The sequence below is a fragment of the Eschrichtius robustus genome, chromosome 10 (assembly GCF_028021215.1).
Source record: "Eschrichtius robustus isolate mEscRob2 chromosome 10, mEscRob2.pri, whole genome shotgun sequence".
Classification (NCBI taxonomy): domain Eukaryota; kingdom Metazoa; phylum Chordata; class Mammalia; order Artiodactyla; family Eschrichtiidae; genus Eschrichtius; species Eschrichtius robustus.
The window spans coordinates 22,763,311-22,789,313 of NC_090833.1; the positions used below are offsets into that span (position 1 = coordinate 22,763,311).

Genomic DNA, 26,003 nt, shown 5'->3' on the forward strand with positions numbered 1-26,003 from the left:
TCCTGTGTGATACAGTAGGTCCATATTAGTTACCTGTTTTATATATAGTAGTGAGTCTATGTGCATGGAGCACACCAGCTGTCCTAAAGGGATGCGGGGCATGCCTGTCCTTTTTCTTCAACAAGGGCCTGTCCTTTTTCTTCAACAAGGGTCTTGCCAGCACCGTGGGCTTCCCAGCACCCTTAGGAGCTGTGTCTGAATTTATAAGGCTTTCTGGGAAGTTGTGCCCATGTCAGAGAGTTTTTGGTCCGCAGAGGAAAATGCATTGCTTTACAATATCTAGTTAACCCCACTACCTAATGAGTTTCTCTCTCAGAGATTAGAATGTTTTATTCAATCCAGTGACTAAAATGTGTTTATCCTCTTAGGTTATTATTTTATTTTACATTTCCCTCTGGGTTTCTTTCAAAGGTATTATGTGATAAGGCATTCATTTACATAGGAGTTTCCTATTTTAAGACTTTAATCATTAAAATTAAACTATTATATTTAAGATATTTTAATAGTAAAAACACCCATCTAAATAATAATTTATTAATGTTTTAGTAAGTATTAATAAATCGTAAAATCATTTAAAATTGTCTTAAGTATTTTAAAATAATAAAAATAAAGATATTTTAAAATAGCTGAGTATTTCTAAATATTTAAATAAAATATTTAATATTAATAGTACTTTAATTCCTAGTTTAAATGGAAAATGTTCTTAAAATAAGCTTAAGGGAAAAAAAGAAAATAAGAAAAACACTGAATAGTTATTTCCGAAGGACAAATAAACAAAGAGCAGTAGATGGGAGGCTGAACTATTTGGATTGAGAAAGAGTTTAACCTTTTTCTACTATAATTTTTTAATGAATCCATTCTGAAATCATAAAAGGGGTATGTGAATGTGGTGTGTGCGTGTGTGTGTGTGTGTGTATGTGTGTGTTTTAAGGATGTCTTTCTTTTTTGGTATGAAAATTTTAGAATGATTAAACTGATATAAATCAGAAATGTCAAATGTCCTTTGGATATAGCAAGCCATCTTCTACTCTCTTCTTATTCTGCTTTAATAGCTAAATTTTTATTAATGATGTTTATTTTCTTCCACTGTGAGGTAATATATGATCAATACAGATGAATTGGGAAATATTGAAAAAGAAGAAAATAGTCACCTATATAGTCCCATCACACAGACAGTAACATAATCTGAGAGGGTCTTTCTGTTATTCTGACATGTGAATGAGGGAGAGAATATAGAATTAATGGATAGAGATGTTTGCTACAAACCCTTATAGATGTTGCTTTACTGGATCCTGATTTAGAAGAGTCTGAGGTCAGTCTGATTATTCTCGCTTTACGGGTAACCTTTTTATTTCCATGTAGGTGGTTGTATGGTTCTTTCACTGTCTTTCTACTTCTATCTCTGCACTTTCTTCCACCAAAGAGCAACCTGGAACCTTTACCCCTTGCCGTTTTACAGCGCTAAGGGGATTAGAGCCCTCAGTGCCTCGGGGGCCTGCCAGGTCTCTAATGAATCATTCTAGGTTGTCCTCCGCCCATGTCTGTTAGTCTTAGTTTCTCTCTACCCGTCCCTTGATGGTTCCGTGATGCTGTTCACTGAACAGTGCATTATCAAGAACATTGATTGTCTGTGACATCATTTCCATTAAATTCTTAAATAAGATTTAATCTCATATGGTGTTATCCTTTTGTCCTCTTTGTTAAAGTGATATGATGAATACATTTTTAATATTTTCAAACACGTGTTAGCTTTTGTGATCAGGTATCTACATTGTAATAACAGAAACTGTAAAGACATTTGTAGAAGTTGTTTTATTCTTAGTTTTAAGGTTTTTTTAAATTACAAAATTAAAATATTGTTCCAAATGCATTTTGCATCAATGAAGGATTTCCTCATATCATAATTTTCCGAAACTTCCTTTATCCATAAGTTGGCCTCTTAAAGTGTATCCAATAGAAATTTTGGTCTTACTTATATTTTATCTGATATATCCCTTATATTTTATACTTTCTAAATATATTTATATTTTTTAAATAGAAATCATTTTAATTTAAAGAGTCTTGTCCTAGAAGAGGCCTAGAAGAAAACTAGCTGGTTATCAACGCTAATGATTGTGAGAGTCAAATCCAAGGAAAATATTTAAATATTACAAAAGTTCTACCACAGAATCATTGGAATGTGTGCTTTTATTAGATCATTTTTTAGGTAACGATTTGGCATCTTTTTGGTATTAAAAAAGAGAAGATAAGCTTACGTTTCTAGTACAGGTTAAAATTATGGAGATACTGTTTTTAATGATTACATGTCTTTACTCAGTTTTCCCTCAAAGAAAAGGACACATGGCTTGAAATAAGCTTTTAAAAAAAATCACCAGTGTCAGAGTTACATCATACAAATGAAGTAGAATTTTACCCTATTTTATGGGACATGTTACACCAAGTTTGGGAGGAGTTAACGGCTGTACTAACATAGGAGACAGAGGGTAGCCCAGCATTGTAGTCATGTGCTAAATAATCTGAGAGTCCCAAATGTGAACACAGGAGAATTTTGGCTTCAGAGGTAACATCTCTAAGAACTTGTATTTTTGTGCCATAACCCTTACTGATCTGACCTCTTGAAATGCTTCACTTTGTTTCCAAAATTATGTTTCTGCTGTAGAATGCTTAGTATATCTCAAGCACTTGATGTATGTAACTTCATTTTGTTCTTGCAGCAGTCCTGTAAAGTAGGTATTACCATATCTTTTTTACGAATGAATAAACTGAGACCCAGGATGTTAAACTAGGACACTCAGCCAGCAAGTACACAGACCAGGGCATTTTCTAGTCCAGGTACATCTGACATCAAAGCCTGAACTCTTAACCACCAAGCTAGACTGCCTTGTTGAGTGGTTCCATCTAATTCTGTTTAGGGAAAATAATTCATTCTGGTCACAGAACATGAGAGATTGAAGGAAGTTTATAGTCTATTTATATATATATATATTTTTGGCCATGCTGCACGGCTTGCAGGACCTTGGTTCTCCGACCAGGGATTGAACTCTCGCCCTCATTAGTGAAAGTGCAGAGTCCTAACCACGGGACTGCCATGGGAATTCCCTAGAGTCTTTTTAATCCTTACACATTACTGATAAGAAAACAGAAGGCTTTTAACCTTTATGATAAAGTTAAGGTGTTTATACTTATTTATAAAGCATGGTGAAGGGTATTTTTGTATTAAATGTATTTCTTTGTCTAATGTACCAAACAACCCATATATGACCTAGCACTTCCCAAAGGTAAATTATTTTTGGACCACTGATGCAGACTTGGGTTAGGGTAGCATGGCCAGCTGAAGAAGAAGTGGAAGCATGTTGAATCGGTGTACTGTGATGGGAATCAGCCAATTTTCCTATAATCCCTTTAGTTTCAGAGATTTGATATAGGTTGATCTAAGAAGAATGCTAAATGAAAAGGAATAAATACTTTGCTTACTTTCATTTCCTACCAATGGCGGGAAAGGAATGAATAATTCCTCTAAGTGGAAATAGTCCATACTCCAATGGGTATATGTTACATTTAAAGTCTCTTCCTCCTCTTACTTCTTCTCTTTACTGGAATCGGTGAGAGCCTTGAATGTGCATACAAATAAATATGCACAGTTTTCAGAGCACTTTTAGAGACATCTGAATCATAAGGAATAACACGGTGGATGAAAAGGATGGAGATCCATAATTTATAGAACAATCACATTTTAGCCCTAAAAATGGCCCAGGTTGTCTTACAGACCTATTTCTCCAGCCAGTTCTATTTCAAAGATGTGGAAACTGATGCCCAGTAAGTTCTGGTGATCTACATTCCCAGGTAGGTTCAGATCATGCTGTATTCTAGATCTATCCCAGAGTGAGGTAGCTCCCAGTCCAGGACTTTTCCCTGAATGACTTTATGCTTTTGTATACATTTAGCCACCTGATATACAGAATCCCAAGTGGATATTCAGGGCTTTTAGGATTGCATCTTGATTTACAGTGTTATTGAGTGTCTCTTTGTATTGTTTTCTTAATGGTTGCTCTGGGTATTACGACCATCTACTGCTATCAGTATTTTACCACTTTGAAGTGTGGAAGCCTTATTTCCTTTTAGGTCCCTTTACTTTCCCCACTTTTAAATATAATTATCTTGCGTATCAGGTAATATTTAGTGTTTGTTTCAGTGATCTAATATGTTTTATAAAACCCATGAGGAGAATCGTCTATTGTATGTAGCCATATTTCTGTTCCTTTTGTTGTTTTTCCTTTTTTCTTTTTTCTGATGTTCCAAGAGTCCTTCTTTTACCATTTCTTTCTGTTTGAAAAACTTCTTTTAGCCATATTTTAAAGGAAGGTCTGCTAGCAACAAATTCTTTTTTTTCCTTCATCTGAGTATGTCCCTGTTTTCGTTTCATTCCTGAAGGATAGTTTTGCGGGATATAGAATTTGAAGATGACCAGTTCTTTTTTTTTTCCCCCAGCACTTGGAAAATGTATCACTTCCTTCTGGCCGTCATGGTTTTAGATGGGAAATTTGCTCTTATTTGAATCGGTGTTCCCTTATGGGTAACGTGTCATTTCTCTCTGAATGCTGTCAAGATTTTTTTTTTTTTGCTTCATTTCGCAAAATTTAATTTTGAAATGTCATGTCTTGGTGTGGATTTCTTTGTATTTATCCTCTTTGAGTTTCATACTGTTTCTTGAATCTGTAGGTTTATATTTTTTTTTTGCCAAATTTGGACATTTTAAACCATAGTTTTCTCTAATATTCTTCTAAGTTTACTTCCTTTTTCCTGTCCTTCTGGGACTTTGATGATGTATATAAATGTTGGATCTTTTGTTATCGTCCCAGTCCCTGCCACTGTGGATTTTTTCTTTCCTTTTTTTTTTTTTTTTTTTTTTTAATTAATTAATTTATTTATTTTTGGCTGTGTTGGGTCTTCGTTTCTGTGCAAGGGCTTTCTCCAGTTGCGGCGAGTGGGGGCCACTCTTCATCGCAGTGCGCGGGCCTCTCACTGTCGCGGCCTCTCCCGTTGCAGAGCACGGGCTCCAGACACGCAGGCTCAGTATTTGTGGCTCAGGGGCCTAGCCGCTCCGCGGCATGTGGGATCTTCCCGGACCGGGGCACGAACCCGTGTCGCCTACATTGGCAGGCAGATTCCTAACCACTGCGCCACCAGGGAAGCCCTTTCTTTCCTTTTTTGAAGTCTATTTTATTTCTCTTGTTCAGATTGAGTAGATTCTATTGATGTGTCTTCAGGTTCATTAATATCTGTCCTCTGTCATCTCCACTCTACTGTTCAACCCATTGTTTATTCTTGTTATTGCATATTTTAGTTTTAAACTTCCATTTAGTTATTTTTTATAACTTCTAGTTCTTTGCTGAGATATTTGTTTTTACATTCTAAGGAATTTGCAATTGTGTGTTGAAGCTTTTTTATGATGGCTGCTTTAAAATCCTTATCAATAATTCTAACATCTGATTCATCTCAGTGTTAGCGTCAGCTGATTCTTTCCTCAATCAAGTAGTGATTTTCTTAGTTTTTGATGTGATGGGTGATTTTTCATTGTATTCTAGACATTTTGGCTATTATATTTGGAGACTCAAGGTCCTATTTAAATCTTTTATCAGGCAGTCATCCCATTTAGGCTTAGCATTTTCAGAGACTTTGTGATGCTATTTTGATCAACTTGGTTTATTTGGGGCTGCTCAGGATCCCACGGTCCCTGCTGGTTCCACCTGAGGGGATGGAGGAGTTTCCCTGGGTATGGCCTCCCAGTGTCTCTGGTGGGGATGGGGAGAGGAATTCTTTTGCCAGTGAGAACAAACGTACTTCCTGGCGCTTGCTGTGCTGTGATCCTCTTTTCCTCACTCCTTCCCCCACATTGCAGGGAAGGAGAACACTTCCCAGGTGGGGCTTTTTTGTGGCAGGATCCTCTTTGCTGGTGCTGCTAGCTGCCTGCTATCTCTCACTGGGCGAAGGGAGTCTTAGGCCTGGTGAGGAAGGAGAGTGCTTTCCCTGGCCGCTTACTGTCAGTGGCGCTCTTGATCCATCCCTTTTGCCAGAGCTGCTTGCTAGCCTGGTGGTGTTGGTGGTACCCCATTTGATCTGAGGGGGGAATGAGCCTACCTGGGCTGCCTTCTGTTGCTAGCTTGGGGGTCTGGAAAGTCTGGGCTTGGCTGACCTTCTTATGTTAGGTCTGGGATTGCAAGACCATTTAGTCCTGGGGTCTCTAATCCGTTCACCTTCCTTTTCTGCATTTCAGAGTTCTCTTTGGTTGCCTCTTGTATTTTTTCCAGGGTTTGTGTTTATATCAATACTTAGCTGGGAGGTACAGGGAGAAAGTTGTTTGTACCATTAATGGACTTTTCCATGAATGGAAGTCTCATTCATGGACTTTTGGGGGAGGGAAACCCTTAAGACTACCCATAATAGAAAAATATGAATTTGGTCAATGGCTTTATTTCAGCAGAAAGTACTCTATTCTGGTACATTTCTACCTCTCACAGTTCCCTATGAATGAAACCAGAACACAATCTACCTGCTCTTTCTTCCCCCTCCTTCCTCCACTTCTCTAATCATGCTACCACTATAGACTTCTATGAATGGAAGTTCTTGTATCTTTGAAAGTGCAGAAAAAGAGTTAAATTAAAGCCTGGTTTCAGTTTGCCACCCTTTGTGGTGGGAAAGTGAGTCAGCAAATGCTCTATCCTTGGGCCACCACTTCTTCCTCCACCATGGCCTCTTGTCAACCTCACCAAGCTTAACTTCCCAAGACTGGGAAAATGGGCTTTTAAAGACAATTTGTCACATCTTGTACATCAAACTCAAAAAGAGAAAGAAACCTTAAGTGTAAATGCCATCTGGCTTTATTTACTCTTCATCACCCTTCTCTTTCAGAAACAGCTGGACAGATGCAAGCTTTTACTCTAAAGAGCAGTTTATAGGAACAGATTAAAGAAAGGCTTTGTTTTCAAATTTTTGAGCAATAATTTGATTTAATTAACATAGTCACTAATTGTTTTATAACTGAAAATGCCCCAGCCCTTGGGCAAAAATCTGAAAAATGCAGGGAAGTTGCTGATGAAGATTTTGCATGAGGGTTCAGAAAATAAAATACTCATTTCATTTCTAAAGGAAATAATAAAGAAAAAAATCTAAAGGAAATTTAAAGAATTAGTAAATATAACAGCTGTAATCTGAATGTGTCCCTCTCAGATTCATTTGTTGAAACCTAACCCTCAAGGTGATGGTCTTAGGAGGTGGGGTCTTTGGGAGGTGCTGAAGGTGGAGCCCCCATGAATGGATTAGTGCCTTTATGAAAGAGACCCCACAGACCTCCCTAGCCCCCAAAGTGTGAGGATACAATGAGAAACTGACAGTCTGCAACCCAGAAGAGGGCTCTCACCGAAACCTGACCATGCTGGTACCCTGATCTTGTTACTTCCAGCCTTCAGAACAATGAGAAATAAATTTGTGTTGTTTACAAGCTACCTAGTCTGTGGTATTTTGTCACAGCAGTGTGAATGGACTAGGAAATAACTATATACATATATAAATGGAATCTCAAATTCTAGGAAAAATCCGAAGATCTAGAAATAAATGATATTTTCTCATTTGTTGAGTGTTAGAAATATAAACAATATAATTTTATACTAGTGATCTCAACAGGGTTGGGGAGGCATGGGGCAGTGCATGAGAACTGTAATAGTAAAAGCAGAAAAACTTGATTCTTCCTTAGATGAAGTTATGTGTGAATGGAAAATGCTATAAAATGTTTTCAGGTAGGAAAGTACTTGCAGCACAGAATAAAATCACAGTTTTCCAGGACTTTGAGGGAAAACTTTATTTACTGTTTTAAGTTTTCATTTTAATACAATGGGAGTGAGAAAAATAGCCTATCAGGGATATCTGTATTCTTCTCCCTGGAACCTGTAAGTCCCCTTACACAGAAGAAGGGACTTTGTAGGTGTGATGAAGTTAAGGACCTTGAGATGAGGAGATTATGCTGGATTGTAGGCTTGGGAGATGGAGGAAGGGTCCATGAGCCATGGAACACAGGTGGCCTCTGAAAGGTGGAAAAGTCAAGGAAATGGGTTTCCCTAAAGCCTCCAGAAAGATGTCCAGCCCTGCCAACTCTTTGATTTTAGCCCATCTCAGACTTCTGACCTTTAGAACTATAAGATAATAAATTTGTTGTTCTGAGCTCCTAAGTTTGTGATAATTTGTTACGGAAGCAGTAGAAAACTAATGCAAATACTTAGGTTTTATTTAAGGATGTTGCTGTTCACTTCATATGCTTTTCTATATAAAAGCATTACTCCACCACTGACTTTGCCCTCCCCCCTCCCCCCATTTGGCAATGTCTGGAGACATTTTTTATTTTCGTAAGTAGGATGGGTGCCATTGTCACCTAGTGGATAGAGGCCAGGGAAGCTGCTAAACATTCTACAATGGAAAGACTGGCCCCTCAACAAGAAAGTATCATCCAGTCCAAAATGTCATTGGTGCCCAGGTTGAGAAATCCTAAACTACATTGATTTTCGTAAGTATGCAGGAAGTTGAGGCCTACCACGCAGTTTGCTCTAAATTAACTGCGTAGTCTATCTAGACCTGCACTCTCCAACAGGATGGCTATTAGACACATGACTATTTAAATTCATTAAAATTAAATAATTTTAAAATGAAGTTTCTCAGTCACACTTGTCATATTTTAAGTGCTCACTGGTCACGGTGCCTAGTGACTACCATATTGGATAACTGATATAGAACATTTCTATTATTGCAGAAAGTTCTGTTGGGTTGTACTGGTCTTTCAGACCCTTGCTACCTGGAGTGTTATGTACGGACAAGTAAAATCAGCATTACCTAGGAGCATGTCAGCAACGCAGACTCTCAGACCCCACCCCAGATCTATTAAATCAGAATCTGTATTTTAATAAGATCCCTAGATGATTCATGTTCACATTCAAGTTTGAAAAGTCTCAGTGACTTTCTCTTGCCTTGTTTCCTTTCTCCTTCCCTCTGGTGCTCCTTCTTTTGTTTCCCTTTTAGCGGCACAAAATGCCTTTCTTCTCAACTTTTAGTCTCTAGGCTTTTCAAGCCAGAGCTATGTCTTATTTCATCCCCTCCCCCCTCCCCCAAAGACACTTAACACACTGTCTTGCACAACATAGTTGCTTGGTGTTATTGTTTCTGGACTGAATTGTATTGAAATAACTTCTGAGCAATCTTAGTATAGGTCCTTTTTCTTTTAACCAAAAGGATGGCTATTTTTATCTTTTACTTTATAATATGAGCATTTCCTAGAGTTTTGACTATAAAAAAAAAAATAAAACCTTTTCAAATATTGTGAATTAAAGGTTCATTGTGAATTAAAAGTTCCTAGTGATTCCACGATGTGAAGAAGAGAATGCGTCATAGTATGCTGTCTCTGGGTAACAAAATGTAGCAGCACTTTTTACTATTAATATTAATTACAAACATCTCCAGAATCATCATGTGTTCTATTGGAATAATTTGTATTGCATTAAAAAATAAATGCCTCATGTTTGAGTCATCTAGGAGGATTATCAGGTTTTGTTTTGTTTTTTTGGTATCAATCAAAATCTGTTACTTTATGTGGTAGCTACCACTGCAAGGAATTAACTTGTTCTTTCTTTGCACCAATGCAATGAAAACATTCATCGGATGTTTTGGAGGTAAGGTGACGTAGACTCCATGAACGGCTTGATTTTATGAGTGTTGCAGCTTATAGCATACATAAGAATTAACTCCTGTAGCAAAGGGACAAATTAAAAATTGTAGTTTAATTAGCCATAAACTATTCAGACTGTAAAGGATCTCTTTCATTTTGCAAATAAGTAAACTGAGACCCAGAGAAGTCAGTGTGGGGCAAAAGATGGTCCCATTGCTTGTGTTTTGTGGAAAGGGCAACACGGGAGACCTTTCTTTTAGACCTCTTGTCTTCATCTCATAAATGCATGCAGTGAACCAGAAGATCCTCGTGTGCCCCTCGCAACTTTGAAAACATTTTTAATCCAGTTCTCCTTATTTTAAAAGTAATGTTCTTTTTATAGTTTCACACTGCCTCTCTGTAGACTATTTCTATCTGGGGTGGAAACCCTCACTACAATACTAGTATTGAAGTTAGATTTAAATTCGTGTTTCTTTGTGCATATTAATCTGCATAAAAAAGTTTTAATTTCATACATAGGTGAATAAAAGCGCCAAATTATGTAAATTCTCTGTTACAGTTCTGCAATTCCAAATTTACTAGACAAAGCCACAGACTTAAAATTCCTGAAAGCACAACTAGCACTGCAAAAAAATAATTTGGTCCAGAGATTTTGGTGTGGATTGCCTAGAACTGTAAGCAAAAAGTTGTTTTAGGACACTTTTTTTCCCCCTGAGGCTAGAGCATTGCCTTTCTTTGGACTCTGAGAGGGGCTGATGTCATAGAAATGATTAAGAACCACCAGTCTTTTCAACTCCTGAAATATATATATATACAATCTGAGGGCTGGTGAGAACATGACTTTTGCAAGGTTGCAAGTTTTATTAGTAGGATTTCTTGAAACCCCCATTTTTCTATTAAACGTTTTCTTCCTTCCTCTAAAATTTCTATGATTGTGAACTTTATGTAACTTATATGAAATAATCCCCAAATGATGAAAATTCGACAACAGTGCTGTAGAGATGACAGTCATTGACAGGAGTAGTGTGGGTATCTGCTCAGTTAAAAAAAAAAACTTTAAAGAGCTCATTTTAGTCAATACCCAGTTCTTTTTCTTGCTGCTTATCCTGCCTTTCTCCCTATCTTTCTAGTTGTCTTTTTTCTTCTACTGTAGATCTTATGATCATCAAAGAAAGTATGATGAGAATACTCTCGTTTGGAGAACACAGGTGTCTATAACTTATGCAAGAGATAGCACTGATACAGAGGTTTCTCCCTATATGATCTGTGTGCAATTCTGATCTGTTGGAGCTTTGTGAATATGCTAAGGGGGTTGGAGGGTGGGAAGGCAGGATGCAGGAAAAAATTTCTTCTGCCTGAATAAAAAGTTGCACATCCATATACAAGTTACTCACCCTCAGCCCCAACTTTTAAGCCATGCTTACATGTATTATTTATCTGATAAATGTTCATGTGTAGTACACTCTTCAGAAGTCTTTAATCAAGCAACCTCACTCGTATTATAATAATAATAGTTCCATCTTATTGGAACTTTCTAATCTTATTATACTATTCCATCTAATAAGATGGAATGGTACTATTTTTGCTGATCCTTTGCTTTGTTTTTCTTACCAATTTAGGTGTTGGGTTACTTTCCATGTTGTACCCTGGAGCACAATGGGGAATTTTTCAAAATCAAATATTTAAGTGCAAACTGCAGAATAAACTGTCAGTAGTCAGACTAAGCAACTACATTTCACACTTTGAGATGCCTTGTGTATGTTCCATAGGTGGGTTGCCCCTGATAAGTTCAACTGGGCATTATAAAAGGTATCTTGTAGAAATGCATTTAAAAGGTGTCATTGCACTTTATAACTTTACATAGTGAAAATCAAAAGCTACAAAAGACTGGAAGAAATAAGAGGTGTCTGAAAAATAAAGGTTTCTTAAAAGGAAACCATCAGTAGTAATTTTGAAAAATTAGAGCACTGAAAAGTATCAGCAGAGTTTAAAATCTTAAGAGGTAACAAGACTCTTTACAAATTAGACTTGAAGGTCTACATCGATCGGCATCATAGCCCTGGGTGAAATGAGGAAAGTCCATTTCTCTCTCCAGTCTAAACTGGAAGCAGATATTTTACTGACAGCTTGGAGCAGAAAGTAGGCAGATGAATCGCCACAGCTTTATATCTTCCCTAACAGGATTTTTCTCTCTGTAAGCCTGAACTGATTAAGGTCTTTTATTAAGAAATGTATACGAAGTGGGTGGGTGAATGTAACGAGAAAAGCAAGAGAAATGTCTGGGGTGGTCCAAAGCGTCCCTTCCCTTTCCTTACAAAAGCAAACATGCAACCCCTCTTGACTTCATTTGTTCTTAGGAAAATTTTTTGTTTTATCTGTTTTCTTTTCCCCTTTTGCCAAAACCAGAGTGTGATGGAATTCTCTCAGCCCTGGCCCTTTCCCAGCAGCCCAGCTGTTTCAGGAGGGTGGGGTCCAATCCTACTGAGGTGGCCGGAGAGCATCGAATGCTGACCACCCACCCTCAGTGCTTTCATGGCCTGATCCGTCCCCACCATCCCCTCCTCAGCCATAACCTGTGGGCAACAGAAATGTGAGGCCTGCGTCCCCTCCCTGAAGAAGTTCCTTCCCTGCCTTATCTGTTTTCTTCGAACATCTCAGCTGAGTCAGGCCCTGTCGTTAAAAACAAGACAGCCTCACCCAGCTTCACAGTTAGGAGGAAGATCTGGCCTCCGCCTTGGGCCTTGACCGGGGCACTCAGTCCTGCCTCTCCTCATGGAGGGGCCCACACTGTCGCCTGGCCAGGCGGCAGCATCTGCCCCAGAGAAACTTGGAGCAAGCTGCCCAGAGACCCCCCCCCGACTGGCTGTGCCAGCTCTGAACAGGCTCGGAGTACAGCATCTCCATTCCCGTGTTCCCAGGCTCTCCGAAGCCAGAAGGATTTCATTGTTTCCAGAACTCGAGAGCAGCAGAACAGGCTAAGGTGGCCCATTACGCTTTAGAAATTGTTCCCCTCTGCCTGAAGCATAGGAAAATCAAGGATCACTTAAACCCTGTATTAATTTGTCTCTTACCTCAAATCCTTTTTCGTATGAGGCAGGCTCTAAAAGTAAGAAATGAAAAGAAAATACTCCTTTTATTTCCAACTGAAAGAAGAAAGGGGATGACCTGGAATTTGAGAGCTCATCAAGAAATGCTGGTGGGGGCTTTCAGAAGGTTCTTGAACTGAAGGAAAGCAGGCCGATGGTCCCTTTGTGGCTGAAGTGGCGGTGTACCAGAGAACGCAGCCCCGCAGTTTGCTCTCTCTAGGTTGGGAGAACCAATAGCAGTTTGCCCCGGATATCCATATTTCTTCTAGATTTATTCCTTGAGTTTTCCCTGAAGGAGAACGAAAGGGGAAAAAATGGAGGGAGGCTACTAGGTGGCCTCACGCTTTATATTCTACCTGCAGGGTGTCTCATTCTGTCCTCGCAGCAGTGTTGAAAGTACATAGTATCCCCACTTGACAGATAAGGAAGCTGAGGCTCAATGACATTGAATAACTTGTCCATTGTCGCACAACTAGTAAGGGAAAGAAACAGTATGTGACCTCAGGCCTGTCTCTTTTCTCCTGTAAAATATGAATACTGACCCTTAAAATCCTCCAGTTGCGCAGCCTGGGAGGTTAAAAGAAATTTTATCTGCAAGGAGCCTCAATCCATCCTCCTCCTCACCAACTAGCTTCTTGAGTGCCTGTGGGAATAATGCCTGAATATTGTCAACTGTTTCCTTAATTATTAAAGAGAAACATGCTCTTTGTAAAAAACCCAAAATTACAGAAATATTTACATTAAAATTTAAAGTCCATACTGCCACCCCTGCCTCCTTGTGGTAACTCCTGTCAACAATCTGGTGTGTATTCTTCTAGACTTTTTGTAATACATGTAAGGTGTATATGCATATCTATAGAGATTTTATAACAAATGGAATATTGTAACCTTACAGGCTTCATACAATTTGTGTATCTTCTGACGTGGGTCAGTACAGTAGAGCGGTGTCAGTCTGTTTGATGGCTGCTTACTACTCCACTTATATATAACATCAGCGAATGTTTAGATTTACAGTGTTCCCCCAGTACAAATATTGCTTCATCAAGCATTCTGTGTTCATAATATATGCTGCTTCAAGTATTTCTGGATGTGATGCATTTCTACAGGTGGAATTGTTAAGATAGGACATTTTAAATTTAGACATTGCCAAACTGCCTCCAAAAAGATTGTCAGATGACTCTTCTGTCAACAGTATATGAGTGGGTCCATGGATTTACTACTCATTCCGTCATTAATAGGATTATAAATCTTCCCCAGTCTGTTAGCTTATCTTAAAAGATAAGAATATCATATTTAATGCAGATGAGCTTTAGTTCTGAAGCCAAAAGAGCTTTCTAGCATTTCATTCCTGGATTGAAAGACTCAACCACCCAGCCATGGACACTGCTGGACAACCATGCCCCCGCCCCCGCCCCCTCTCCCTGCCCACACACACAGTCTGAGCCACTAAGCTCCCTACATGCTTCTGAGAGGGCCAGACAGATGCTTCCTACCAACAGATGGGAAAAACAAACTAAAAATGATTTGGTGATAATTCAATCTTTCTTATCTCAGTTTCTCTCTCTCTCTCCCCCCCCCTTTTTCCCCTCCCCCCTTTATTAAAGTATAATTGACATATAACAAGCTACATATATTTAAAGTATACAGTTTAGATATAATTGATAATAATCAATTTCTGTTATAGCAATCTAAAAATCTGTACGTATATGAACATATATGTGAGGGATGTGTGATGCACACACACATAGAGTATATACCTATTCTTAGCTTTCCCTTAACCATTTTGCTTATTAACAAAAACTTCGTAAAACATAGTAATTCATACCCATAGCCACTTTTCTCTTATTCCTTTCACAGCAAAACTGCCTAAAATCTTTGTCTGTACTTGGAGGGTCCAGTTTCTCTCCTGTTCACTCTTGAATCTACTACAATGAGGCTTCCATTCTCAAGACCCACTGAACTGTCCTCAGTGACCTCCTTGTCGCTAAATCCTTTCTTTCAGTTGCTTACAGGTTTCCTCCCCTCCTCTCCCTCTTCCTAGCACTCAGTCTATCAGCGAATCATATCAGCTTTACCATCAACCTGTGTCTGTGATCACCACCGTCTCATGTTCAGAACCACCCTTAGCTCTTGTCTGGATCACTGTGTGAGCCTCTAGCTGCCCTCCTCCTTCCTCACTTGCTCTCCCATAGTCTCCAAATACTGCCCTCCTCTAAAAGATATTTTACTGATTTCTTTTGTTAGTAAAGGTCTTTCACATCCGTCCTAGAACCTAAGCTCCATGAGGGGAGATAGTTTTTTCTGTTTGGTTCACTGTGGCATCCTCAGTACCTAGAATAGTACCTGACATATATAGTATACACTCATATATTTAGATGAATTTTTAAAAAAGGGTTAGTTGACTATAGCCTAAGACCAAGTCATTCAGCTCTGACAGTTACCAAGAATCAATTGTTTTTGCTCCTAAAGTGCCAGGTTATTCTAACAATAATGTAACTAGGTAAATATCACATTATCTAATAAAAATGAGGGCAACGAGAAAATGTTTCTGGGAAAGCTAAGGGGAAGGCTTTGTTAATATTCAGTGAAGACAAGTTGCAAAAAGAAACTGCTTTAAATTTTCTGGAGAGAACAACTGTAAGTGTGGGGAAAACCATAAAACATCAGCAAGGTTTTTGTACTCAAATTGCTTTGCAAGAATTTTAAGTTCTGACTCCACTTTGAAGAAGCCAATTTGGAGGGAGTTAGTTTGTGATGCTTTATTGGTGTGGCTTTGCTTGGAAGCTGATGCAGAACTCCAGTTAACAGACCCATATTCAAATATAAAGCCTTGGCTCTAGGTTGAAGGATTGGCAAATGAATACAAATCGTTATTTTAAATTCAAATAAAATATTGAAGGTATCATTTTTATAATTTTGTGTTCTAAACATTTTTAAAATTAATTGACTGTTAGCCTCAACTGAAGCTTATTATAGGGTATCTGTGTTTGCGTGTGCACACACTTTTTTTGTTTCTGTTGTTAAAGCATAATTGATACCATTTTATCTGTATGTTTTAACATCTTGTTCTTACTTAACAGTGTATCTTGGAGATCATTTGGTAAGGATAGAATTTCTTGAGAACTTTAGAAAGTTGAATAGAATCCCACTTTATGAATCAACTTAATTTATTTTACTTCTCTACTTGTGGTTGCCTAGATTATTTCCAATTTTTAAAAATAAACAATGCTGCAAAGAATTCCTGGCACATACGTAATTGTATTATGTGTAAATATATCTACAGGATAAATTCTGAGAAGTGATCTTGATGCAGTTTATTTTGATGGCTTTAGAACTGATTGATTTTTGTTCAGGATTTATGTGTTAGAACTTGCTTTGTGATATTTTGTCTTAGTTTTGAGCAACCGATATTTTACTCTGAACGTGTAGTTAAACTGAAACTCATGTACAAAAATACGTTTATGATTTGAATTTGGAACTCTTTAGCCTAAATACCCACTTCCCAATTGAATAATCATTTTTATCACTTAAAAAAACTTTCTAGTACAAGTTTCTGATAACAAGAGATATCTTAGGCACACAGCTATCTCACTGTAGTAGGACAGACTGTGCCTCCCTCCTACTCTGCCTAGAGTCTGTACTTCATAAGCATCAATTCAGAGCATTTAGCAACTGTAAGAGACATAGTCTCCAAATGCACTATCATATTTACAGTTTCTGCTCTTCTTCTTTCTGTGTCTTTCAGCCATTAAATATATATATATATAGCCATTTATATATATATATATATATATATACACACACACATAAACACACACATAATTTTTAAATAAACATTTTTAGGTTGCAAGAATATTTCTGAATTTGCTTTTGGATTAAATTTTAATTTTTCCCCTCATTTTGTTAGTAAAATAATGAATTATAAATTAAATTTCCATTATGTTTTTTCATCCTCGAATTTTGTCTTCTGGGTAACACATATCTTGTCGATCCATGAACTACTACATCCAGTAGTTCATGAACTGCAAAGAATAAAATCCACAGGATTCTGTCATCAGCTATCTTCTGTGAGTATTTTCAGCCAGATTTCAGTAGTCGTTTAGACCTGTACCATTTTGGGAGAATCCTAATCCATAGCTGAAAAATTAAATATGTTGTAAAACCAATTACAAATTCCCTGTTTATGCTGAACTTTTTCTAAGGAAAGATTCTGGGCAGGGAGAGTTTCATTTATCCTTTAAGGGATAAGTATTATTCAAATCACTTCGGTAACAGCTAGACCACAGTCATGCAATAAGTTTAGTATCACTTTCTCAGTTAGACAGTGTTGAACTGTGGTTGACAACACTGATTTTCTGTGAGATTTAAGATTGATCATTTTTAAAATAAGGGAGGGAAATCTGTGTTTGAAAAATTTTGTAATCACTATGTTTAGGAGGCAAAACAGGTTTAATTGTTCTGAGGATGGTGAATTGTCTCCTATGTGAAGAATATGTAAGTGACATGATCCCTTTTTCGTTGGGTCTCGTGTGAAAGAAAATAAATCTCATTGTCTTTTTTTTTTTTTCATTGTCTTTTTTGAGACACTAAGACGCAGTGACTGTTTTGAATGTGTGGGGGTATGTAACACACATACATATATGTTATATATACATTTATATAGTGTATGTATGTGTATATATGTATGTGTGCATATATATAAATTATATATATTTTTAAGTTTAAAATATATCTGTTATTTAAAACTGATAAGGACTTTTAAGAAAAACCTTTGTTAGGCCTTTAGAGTAGCATTGTTTTTTAGATATTAGTGGGTAATAATGCTCTGGTGAGCCAGTCTTATTCTAGTTAGTTCACTCCAAGACAGAGCTGGGTGGAAATCCGAAAACATGTTTAAGGGGGCAGAGGAGAGGCGGGGACCCATCTTAACATGGTTTAACACACATTGGTTTCGTAGGGAGGACTGAGATCCTCATTTGAGAAGCAAGAAGAGCGAGGCCAAGGAGAGGTTAACTCGGACACAGCAGCGGTGTAGGATGGATTTACCTTGACTCGTTTTAGATCTGTGAGATGTCTGATTTTTTTGTAAAAACACAAATTTGCCAACCAGACTGGAAGTGCTTTCTGTTTTTTTCATCAAAAACCTTGGACTCCCTCCCTTGAGGTCTTCTCTGTCAGACATTTTTTTCTTTTGAACTTTGGTTCTTATGTTCCAAATATAAGCAAAGTTCAACTAGTTAGGAAAAAGTCCCTCTAGAAAAAAGCCTCTAATTGTGAGACCAGATGGTAAGCATTATTCAGCTGATGGGGGTGTGTAGATTTCAGGGAAGGTGTGGTAATCTGATCTTGCTCTGCAGCTGTGACCCCTTCTTCCAAAACAGCCTCCTTCCTCCCTGCTTTTTGCGTCCACATTCCAGCATCTCTCCTTCCATCTTCGTGGGCACCGGGGCCCTCACAGATTGATTTGACAGATGTAGAAGAAAGGACTGAAGCTCACTCGAGGAAGAGCGACTTCTGCTATTTATTCCAAACTGCAGATATATTTTGATTATTCTCCTCCCCATGTTACTTGCAATATTGGCAAATCATGCCAAATGTAACCACTCTTGTTCAGCCCACTGAGAAGCAGTCTTAAAGGACTCAAATTGCCATGAGCTCATCAGGGTGTCTTTAAGGCCTCTCCATCTGAAGTCATGCAGGTACCTCAAGCTGAAGAGAAATAAAACCTAGGGCACCATCTGTGTTCTCCTCATCTACCCTCAGAAAACACCAACTGATACTTTCTCTTGTGTTTCTTCCTTCAGTGGAAGGTAGCACCATCTTTCTGTCACCCAAATGGAGAATCTAGGAATCATTCTAGACTCATATCTTTCTCATCCATTCCATGCAGTCCATCTTCTAAATACCTTTCCAATCCTTTCATACCTCTCTTCTCCCATTGCCACTGCTTCTGTTCAGGCTCTTCTTTCGCCTCTGGAATTTGGAAATATCTGATGGTTTTGCCTTTATTTTTATCCACCTCATTTTCTTCTTCCCTTCTCTTATAGTGTTGTATATTAAATGAGACTCTGGCCAATGAGACCAATGAAATTAAAATCTCATGGGAGGAAGGATAGATGAAGATCATTATTTCTTATTTGTTCTGCAGGCTATTGTAGTATGTGGCTGGGGCTGAGAATCAATGCTAGACTGGACAAATTTCAAATATCTTTGCCAGGCTGTGTACAAGGTCTTCACGGTCTTGAACATCTTATCTTCTGCTACTTCTGCTTCTGACTTTACAATAAGCAACCACAAACTACTTGTGCTTCCTCTTTCTTTCATGCTATTGCATACCATCCTTGGTTTTATGCCTTGATCTGTGGGGATTCGTCCATCAGAAATGTTCCGGAAATATACAAACTACCTAAAGGACTGTCCCTACTGAATACCACATTATCTTATTCATCATCTTGGTAGGTACTGAGCTGACCTATGAGAAACTCCAAAGTGATTTGGGGCTTCCATGCTTCTCTGTGTTCCTCTCTTTTCCTTCTTGTTATTCTTGTCACATCCAACTGCAAGTCCTAGGAATCTCTTATAATTAGGATGGTGTCATCTCAGAACTTTTTGAAATGCCATGTCTTCATGGTCCAAAACATGCTTCCACATTTTGCCCTGGAAGAAATCTGCCCTGGAACCGTGCTACACCAGCCTGCACACATTATGCCTCTCATGATGGCAATAGGTAGTGTAGTCAGGTAGGTGTGCAGTGTGTAGAGGGCTTTTACGTGTCATATCTATCTCAATTTGATCCTCGCCACACCCTATGGAGTAGGCAGAGAGCTATTATTTCTCCACTTTACAGATGTGGAGATGGAGGTTCTTTTCATTCTTATCAACCTGCCTTATAGGTGTGCACTTGAGTCTCTACAGATTATGTGTTGGTAATCTGTCCACAGATTACGGATCAAGGGTCCCCAATGCACATCTCAAGTTCTATGACCCAACTGGATTATTGTTGGCTCCTTTTTACTAAAGGGGCTTGGTTGTAGTTCTTGTTTATAGAAACTTGGTGGTAAATCCGTGATTTGAGCAAAGTTGATCTCATAATGTTCAATCACGATTGTTTAGAAGCCTAATCACCTTGGAATTTTCCAGGGCCCATTTTTCCACTGAGGTAGTCCACCTTCAGCTTTTGGTCAGTTTGATCCTCGGCACCTCTGTGAAAGAGAGGGGGAGGGAGAAGAAGGAAAAGCTCTGTATGATTGATTTTAGATGTTGATTTTTGAGGCCTGTACTGAATCTCTTAAATTACTCAATCAGGTCTCGAAGATCCAAGCACAGAGTGTTGGGACCGTGTGGCTGGGCCTAATTGTAGTACTAAAAACAGTTCCTTTTAATGAAGAAGAAGGGAGAGGACTTGGAGTTCCTCAGTGAAGCACCCATGTGTATTAGCTCCTGGTCAGACTATGGTGTCCCCACTTCCTGTCTCTAATCTAGGCTGCTTGCAGGGTTGGTAAGGCCCATTGGGCTAGTTCCTGAGACCATCATGGCTTTTATCGCAAAGATCTTGCTCTTTTTGAATTTAAAAATTAGAAGAAGTTATAAACAACAAATGACTGTATTTGAATTCTGCCACTTTTGAAGAAAGACAGCTTGAGCAAATCCATGAGAATAAGGGTCTTCCCTTCTGCTGCCTGGAAGGAGAAAAAGATCATGTTACTTAAAATAAATCTATTGAGATGCATGTTGCTGGTATCTAATCAGGCTCTGAATTTGAGCTCAACTAGAGCTTTGATAAAAGAAGGGGGAAAGGAGACTTGAAAGAATGCTCTCCCATTCATGAAGGGCCTGCATGTTTTTAGTTTCCAAGTAAATGGAATAATGGGACCATGTATTTTCCATCCAAGCATTTTCCATCCTGAGAATAATTCCCTTCCCGGCTTCTCAATGAATAATGCATTATTTCTGAAACTCAAGAGGCATTCCTTTGATTTTCCTTTATGTTTAGCTTTCTGAGTGATTTTCAAGCAAGGAAATTCAAGGACTTGGAATGAATGCTTTATTAACATTTTTCCTTGAAGTTCAAATAGCTCGTTGGCTATTATCTCCTGATTTTTGAAATATTTTTTTTTCTCCCTAAGCAAAGTCTAAGGTATTGTATTTATTAGAAAATGAAGCACCTTGGCCAGTCTTCAAAGCGAACAGCAGTTTAAAACCAATACACATTTGTGTTTAGAACAAAGAGCTTTATGGGGATACTTTGCTCCTTGCTTTATTTTCATTTCCCTGCTGAAAAGTTTCAAAAAAAGAAAGCTCACATTCAAAACTGGGCTGTTTGGAGACTAAATCTCGTTTGTTTACATTTTGTGAAACCCATTCCTTGAGGCTAGTCCAATTCACGACCCCAATCCAAGCCTGCCTTCACCTAGGCCAGTGCCATTTAAATCAAAAGCTTCAAATGCACTTCTGGGATCATCCCTACTCCCTGTCTGCTCATTGTGTAGCCTAATTACACGTAAGGGGCCCATCAAGTAAGATGTAATGGGACACGATGGTGCCCACCAGTTCACTTTCTCTTAGCCAAGGATCCCCAGCTCATTCCTGGGGTAATATGGTGGTAGATTTTAATGCTATTTCACAACCTCCCTTTCCCCTGGGAGCCAAGTGAGTGGTTTCAGGAGCTAAACAAGTTGGAACTAAGAACATAATTTGTATTTCCATCCCTTTACAGTTATAGTAAAATATTCATGATTTAGAAGAGTTGGGGAAGCAAGAGAATTTAAATAGGAAACATGTAGAGCATAACATTTTGGTTTAAAAGATTTAATTTTATTAATTTAAGAAGTGGGGATATAACATAGTGTTTACTGGAGCATGGACTCTGGAGCCAGCCTTTAAGAGCAGAAACTCTGGGGTTTGCCTCAGGTCTGCCACTTTCCAGGACCGTGGCCTTGAGCAAGTTATTTTACTTTTCTGTTTCTCAGTTTCTTCCTCTGGGTGATGAGATAATAGTTTCTATCTCCTACAGCTGTGGTACAGATTAAGAGAGTTAATGTTTGTAAAGCATATAGAAAAGTACCATTTAAGTGATAGTTGACTTAAAATAAAAGTAAATGTGCATCTTACTGTTGGAAATTGCTATTTCCAAACAGGCCCGTGCTGCTGAGCAGATAATAACAATATTATTGCTACTGCTGTTTCTGGTAAGATTTACTGCGTGATTATTTTCTGGACACTCATTTACTCCTGCCACACCCCAAATGAGGCAAATGGAATCATTTCTATTTCTCAGATGAGAAAACTGAGATAAAAAACTAATTTGCCAACAACAAGGACCTACGGCGTAGCATAGGGTACTGTGTTCAGGATCTCGTAATAACCTATAATGGAAAAGGATCTGAAAAAGAGTACATATATATGTGTATCTACACACACACACACACACATATATACACAAAACCGGATCACTGTGCTGTACACCTGAAACTAACACAACGTTGTAAATCAACTCTACGTCAATTAAAAAAGGAAAGTAATTTGCCTAAGTTCGCCCAGTTTGTTAAATAACAGAGCAAGGATTTGAGCCCAGTCAAACCGAATCCGGAAACTGTGCCTCAACTAAACGTTAAAGGGTGTTTGTCACAGTGCTTTTGCCTGAAAACAGTCTTATACTATTAAAAACTGTATTTTTATAAGCATCAAAGTGTGTATCCTGACTTCAGGATGTCTCGATTTCATACCGCAATTGCTTAGCAAACTCTGTTTTGCTCAAAATAATCATCATCAATGTCTCAGAAATACTCAATTTTAGTAAGGTCTGAATTAATGAGATTTTATTCAATTGCTCATTTTATCATCAAAACCTTTTCTGATTATTTCAGAAAATGAACATTTTATTGCAAATGATGATCCGGTGGCTTTGAAGCTCAGTATTTTTACCTTGAACTGAAATCGTTTCACCCCATGGTTGCTCGCCTCATCATTCTATTTTTCTGTTCTCTCTTTTTTTTCAACCTCCCCGATCCCGCTCCCCGTCCTCGCAGGTGCCTTTATCATCTGCTGGACTCCTGGATTGGTGTTGTTACTTCTTGACGTGTGCTGCCCACAGTGTGACGTTCTGGCCTATGAGAAGTTTTTCCTTCTGCTTGCCGAGTTCAACTCTGCCATGAACCCCATCATCTACTCCTACCGCGACAAGGAGATGAGCGCCACCTTCAGGCAGATCCTTTGCTGCCAGCGCAGTGAGAACACCAGCGGCCCCACGGAAGGCTCCGACCGCTCAGCGTCCTCCGTCAACCACACCATTCTGGCTGGAGTTCACAGCAATGACCACTCCGTGGTTTAGAAAGGAAACTAACTAAGATGAGACGCGGCCATCATCTACTGAGGGATGATCATCCTCCCCCTTCCCAAAGGCACGGGCAGGGTGGGGTGTGAGAGAGAGGAAAAACACACTCGCGTACTTAAACACTAACCCATGGCAGTATTTGTTCCTAGACCCACCAAGACTTGATGTATATTGAAAAATTAGCTTATGGGACATCCCTCATCCTGCTCCCCTTTCCTTTTGAAAGTAGAAAGTGGAGACCTTGCAATAGAATTCATAAACAGACTCTGGAGTGTCCATTTACACTACACTAACTAGTCTTCAAAAGATTTTGTGTGGTTTGGTGCAAGTCAGAATCAATTCTGACTAATTGAATCCACAACTTCATTTACATACAGGCTTCCCTTTTTTTCTTTTTAAAGGTTACATTTCATTTAATAAACATGTTTATGCCTATCAGCATGCTTGTGATGGATAAGACTATAGACTGTTTTTAAACGGTAACTCCATTTTTTTCCTTATGTAGGAAAACTGTAAATTAGAATTACTTTTTTTAGAAAGCATGCATGTAATGTATGTATGCAGTATGCTGTACTTAAAAAGATAAAAGGGTATTAATTTTAAATCTTCTAGGAAATAGAAGAACCTAGATGTCAAAGCCAGTATTTGTTTAGGTTATGAAACAAACAATGATCTAATCACAATATTACCTTTTTTTATTAAAGTGTTATAACATGTATAAAACAAACAGGGAATGTAAGTTTATTATCAGAAGAATGTGTACTCTATAAAAGTTATAGAGATGAGCACAGTGGTATTGTTCCCACATATTTATAGTACCCAAGTACATTCTAATTATTAGTTCATCAGAGGAATTTTTTAATGACCTGTGTTTTTCTGTATTATAATACATAGTCATTGTAGAAAACTTGAAAAATACAGAAATGTATAAAACAGAAAAAATACTGATAATATCACAACTCAGAAGTAACCACCATTAACAGCTTTTCCCCTGTGTATGCCTATATGTATATTATATACCTTTTTATATAATTGGGATCATACTGTAAACAGTTTTATAACCAGTTTGTTTTTTTCCACTGCATAATTGCCACATTTTCCTATGGCATTAAAAATTTTACAAAAACATAATTTTAATGGCTATATAATATTCCATTTAATGGATGCAACTCAGTTTATTTAACCATTCCTGTATTGTTGACTACTTAGGTTATGTCTAATTTTCACTATTATAAATAATGTTGCAAAATTTTTATGTACATAAAACTTTGTCCATATAATTGATTATTTACTTAGGACACATTCCCATGAAGGATTTTTTTTTTTTAATGTGAAATGTCTTTTTATGCTCTTACCTTTTATAAAAGGGGATTTCCTGCTCTTGCCCTATGTAGGTGGCAATTGTGAGGAAAGCCAGTTAAATTACCTTTTTACAAAGGAAATGCAGTGGTTACTTTAGTTGAGAGTGACTTTTTTTATATAACAAGATGGACTAGAAACAGTCAACTGCCACAAATAGCCAAGATACCCTACTTAATATGTCTAGCAATTCCAAATTTCATTTGAGCAATGGATGATCCAACTCTAGTGTAGAATGGAAGACAGTGCAAAGAAATCAAACATGCCGAGTGAATAAAGGATCATCTTCATATTAAATAGCTTCTGTAGCAAATGGGTTGAGCGTGTTGGTATGTGGCTGGATACTGTGTATTCTCTAAGGTCACCCCTACAGATGCCGCCATATTAGGTGATACCTGTTCAACTGTCCAGGTAAACTAATTATTGCACCAGTTCGTCGTAATAAGTAACCAGTAAAGTCACAGTCACGAAGCAGGTGTGGGAAAGTCAGGAGTATGTTTGAGAGAGAGATGTCCAGAAGAAGAATGGTTATTTAGGAAGGAGGAGGTCAGTGCATGGTCACCATTTGAACAGAGGGCAGACTCAACAAGTGCCCAAACTGGAAAGAATATGGGGAACCGGTTAGCAGAAAGGTGTTTGCACAGACTTGACACAAAATACAGAGCATTTTATAGTGGAAGGGAAAGAAACGAACTTGGACTTTTACTCATGCGCATTTATTCTGAAGGAGATGTGGACTATTTGAAATTTAAAAACATACTAATTGGACTTTAATAAATCATTCTCAATCAGTGTTTGCTAATGTGTGGTTCTGGTCAGTGCTGTTTCTTTTGTTGAAGAGTCGTCCTTGCACTGCTTGGTGCCTGCCTTCTGTGACCTCTTTTCTGTTCCTGCCGCAAGGGCTTCTGAACTCACAGGTGAAGCCACCATATGCTTCCCCAGCTCAGAACTGCTTTTTTGTCAACCTGAGTCATAAGTCTTTCCAGTGTACAAGAGGTGGTGATTTATGTTGCATGAAAGGAGAGGTAACATCTTAGGACAATACTTCACTTGTCAGCAGTATAGCTGTTAGAGTGAGTTTCTTTTGGAAAAACTGATTTTATAAAAACTTTACAATGACTTTATGGAGAACTCTCACTAGGAGTTTATAAAGTTACAGTGGTCTTCATGTTTTTAGATTTAATGACTAACAGGATAAAAGTGGTAGGTATCTTCCAGTTATACGCTAATTATATTTTCGATATATTGCTAAGACGGGAAAAACAACAATGGCTATTCAAATGAATGTCTCAATGAGTATTTGGGATAGAATACTGAACCTTTAAATTTAGGTGGTTGTAAGATTGTTAGAAATCAAATGTCTCAGGAGTCTTCTTCACAAATTAACAATGATTTTTTTTTTTTTTTTTTTTTTTAGTGAAACCGTAATTTCCTAGACTCAAAACCTCAGCTAACGTTATACAATTAGTGAGTCTTATCAGTTTTCCCATCCTCTTTTCCCAGTTAACTATTGCTTTAG

General features: G+C 38.1%; 1 protein-coding gene across 4 annotated transcripts in view; it reads left to right on the top strand.

Moving 5' to 3' along the window:
• The window catches only part of LPAR1 (lysophosphatidic acid receptor 1), a 160,351-nt gene extending 135,065 nt beyond the window's left edge, over positions 1–25,286 (top strand). For all 4 annotated transcript variants that reach the window (XM_068552994.1, XM_068552995.1, XM_068552992.1 and 1 more), the window contains exon 4: positions 22,821–25,286. In XM_068552994.1, coding sequence (XP_068409095.1) covers positions 22,821–23,122 — 302 coding nt within the window. In that variant the 3' untranslated portion in view covers positions 23,123–25,286. The remainder of the gene's footprint in view (positions 1–22,820) is intronic.
• The last annotated feature ends 717 nt before the right edge of the window (positions 25,287–26,003 follow it).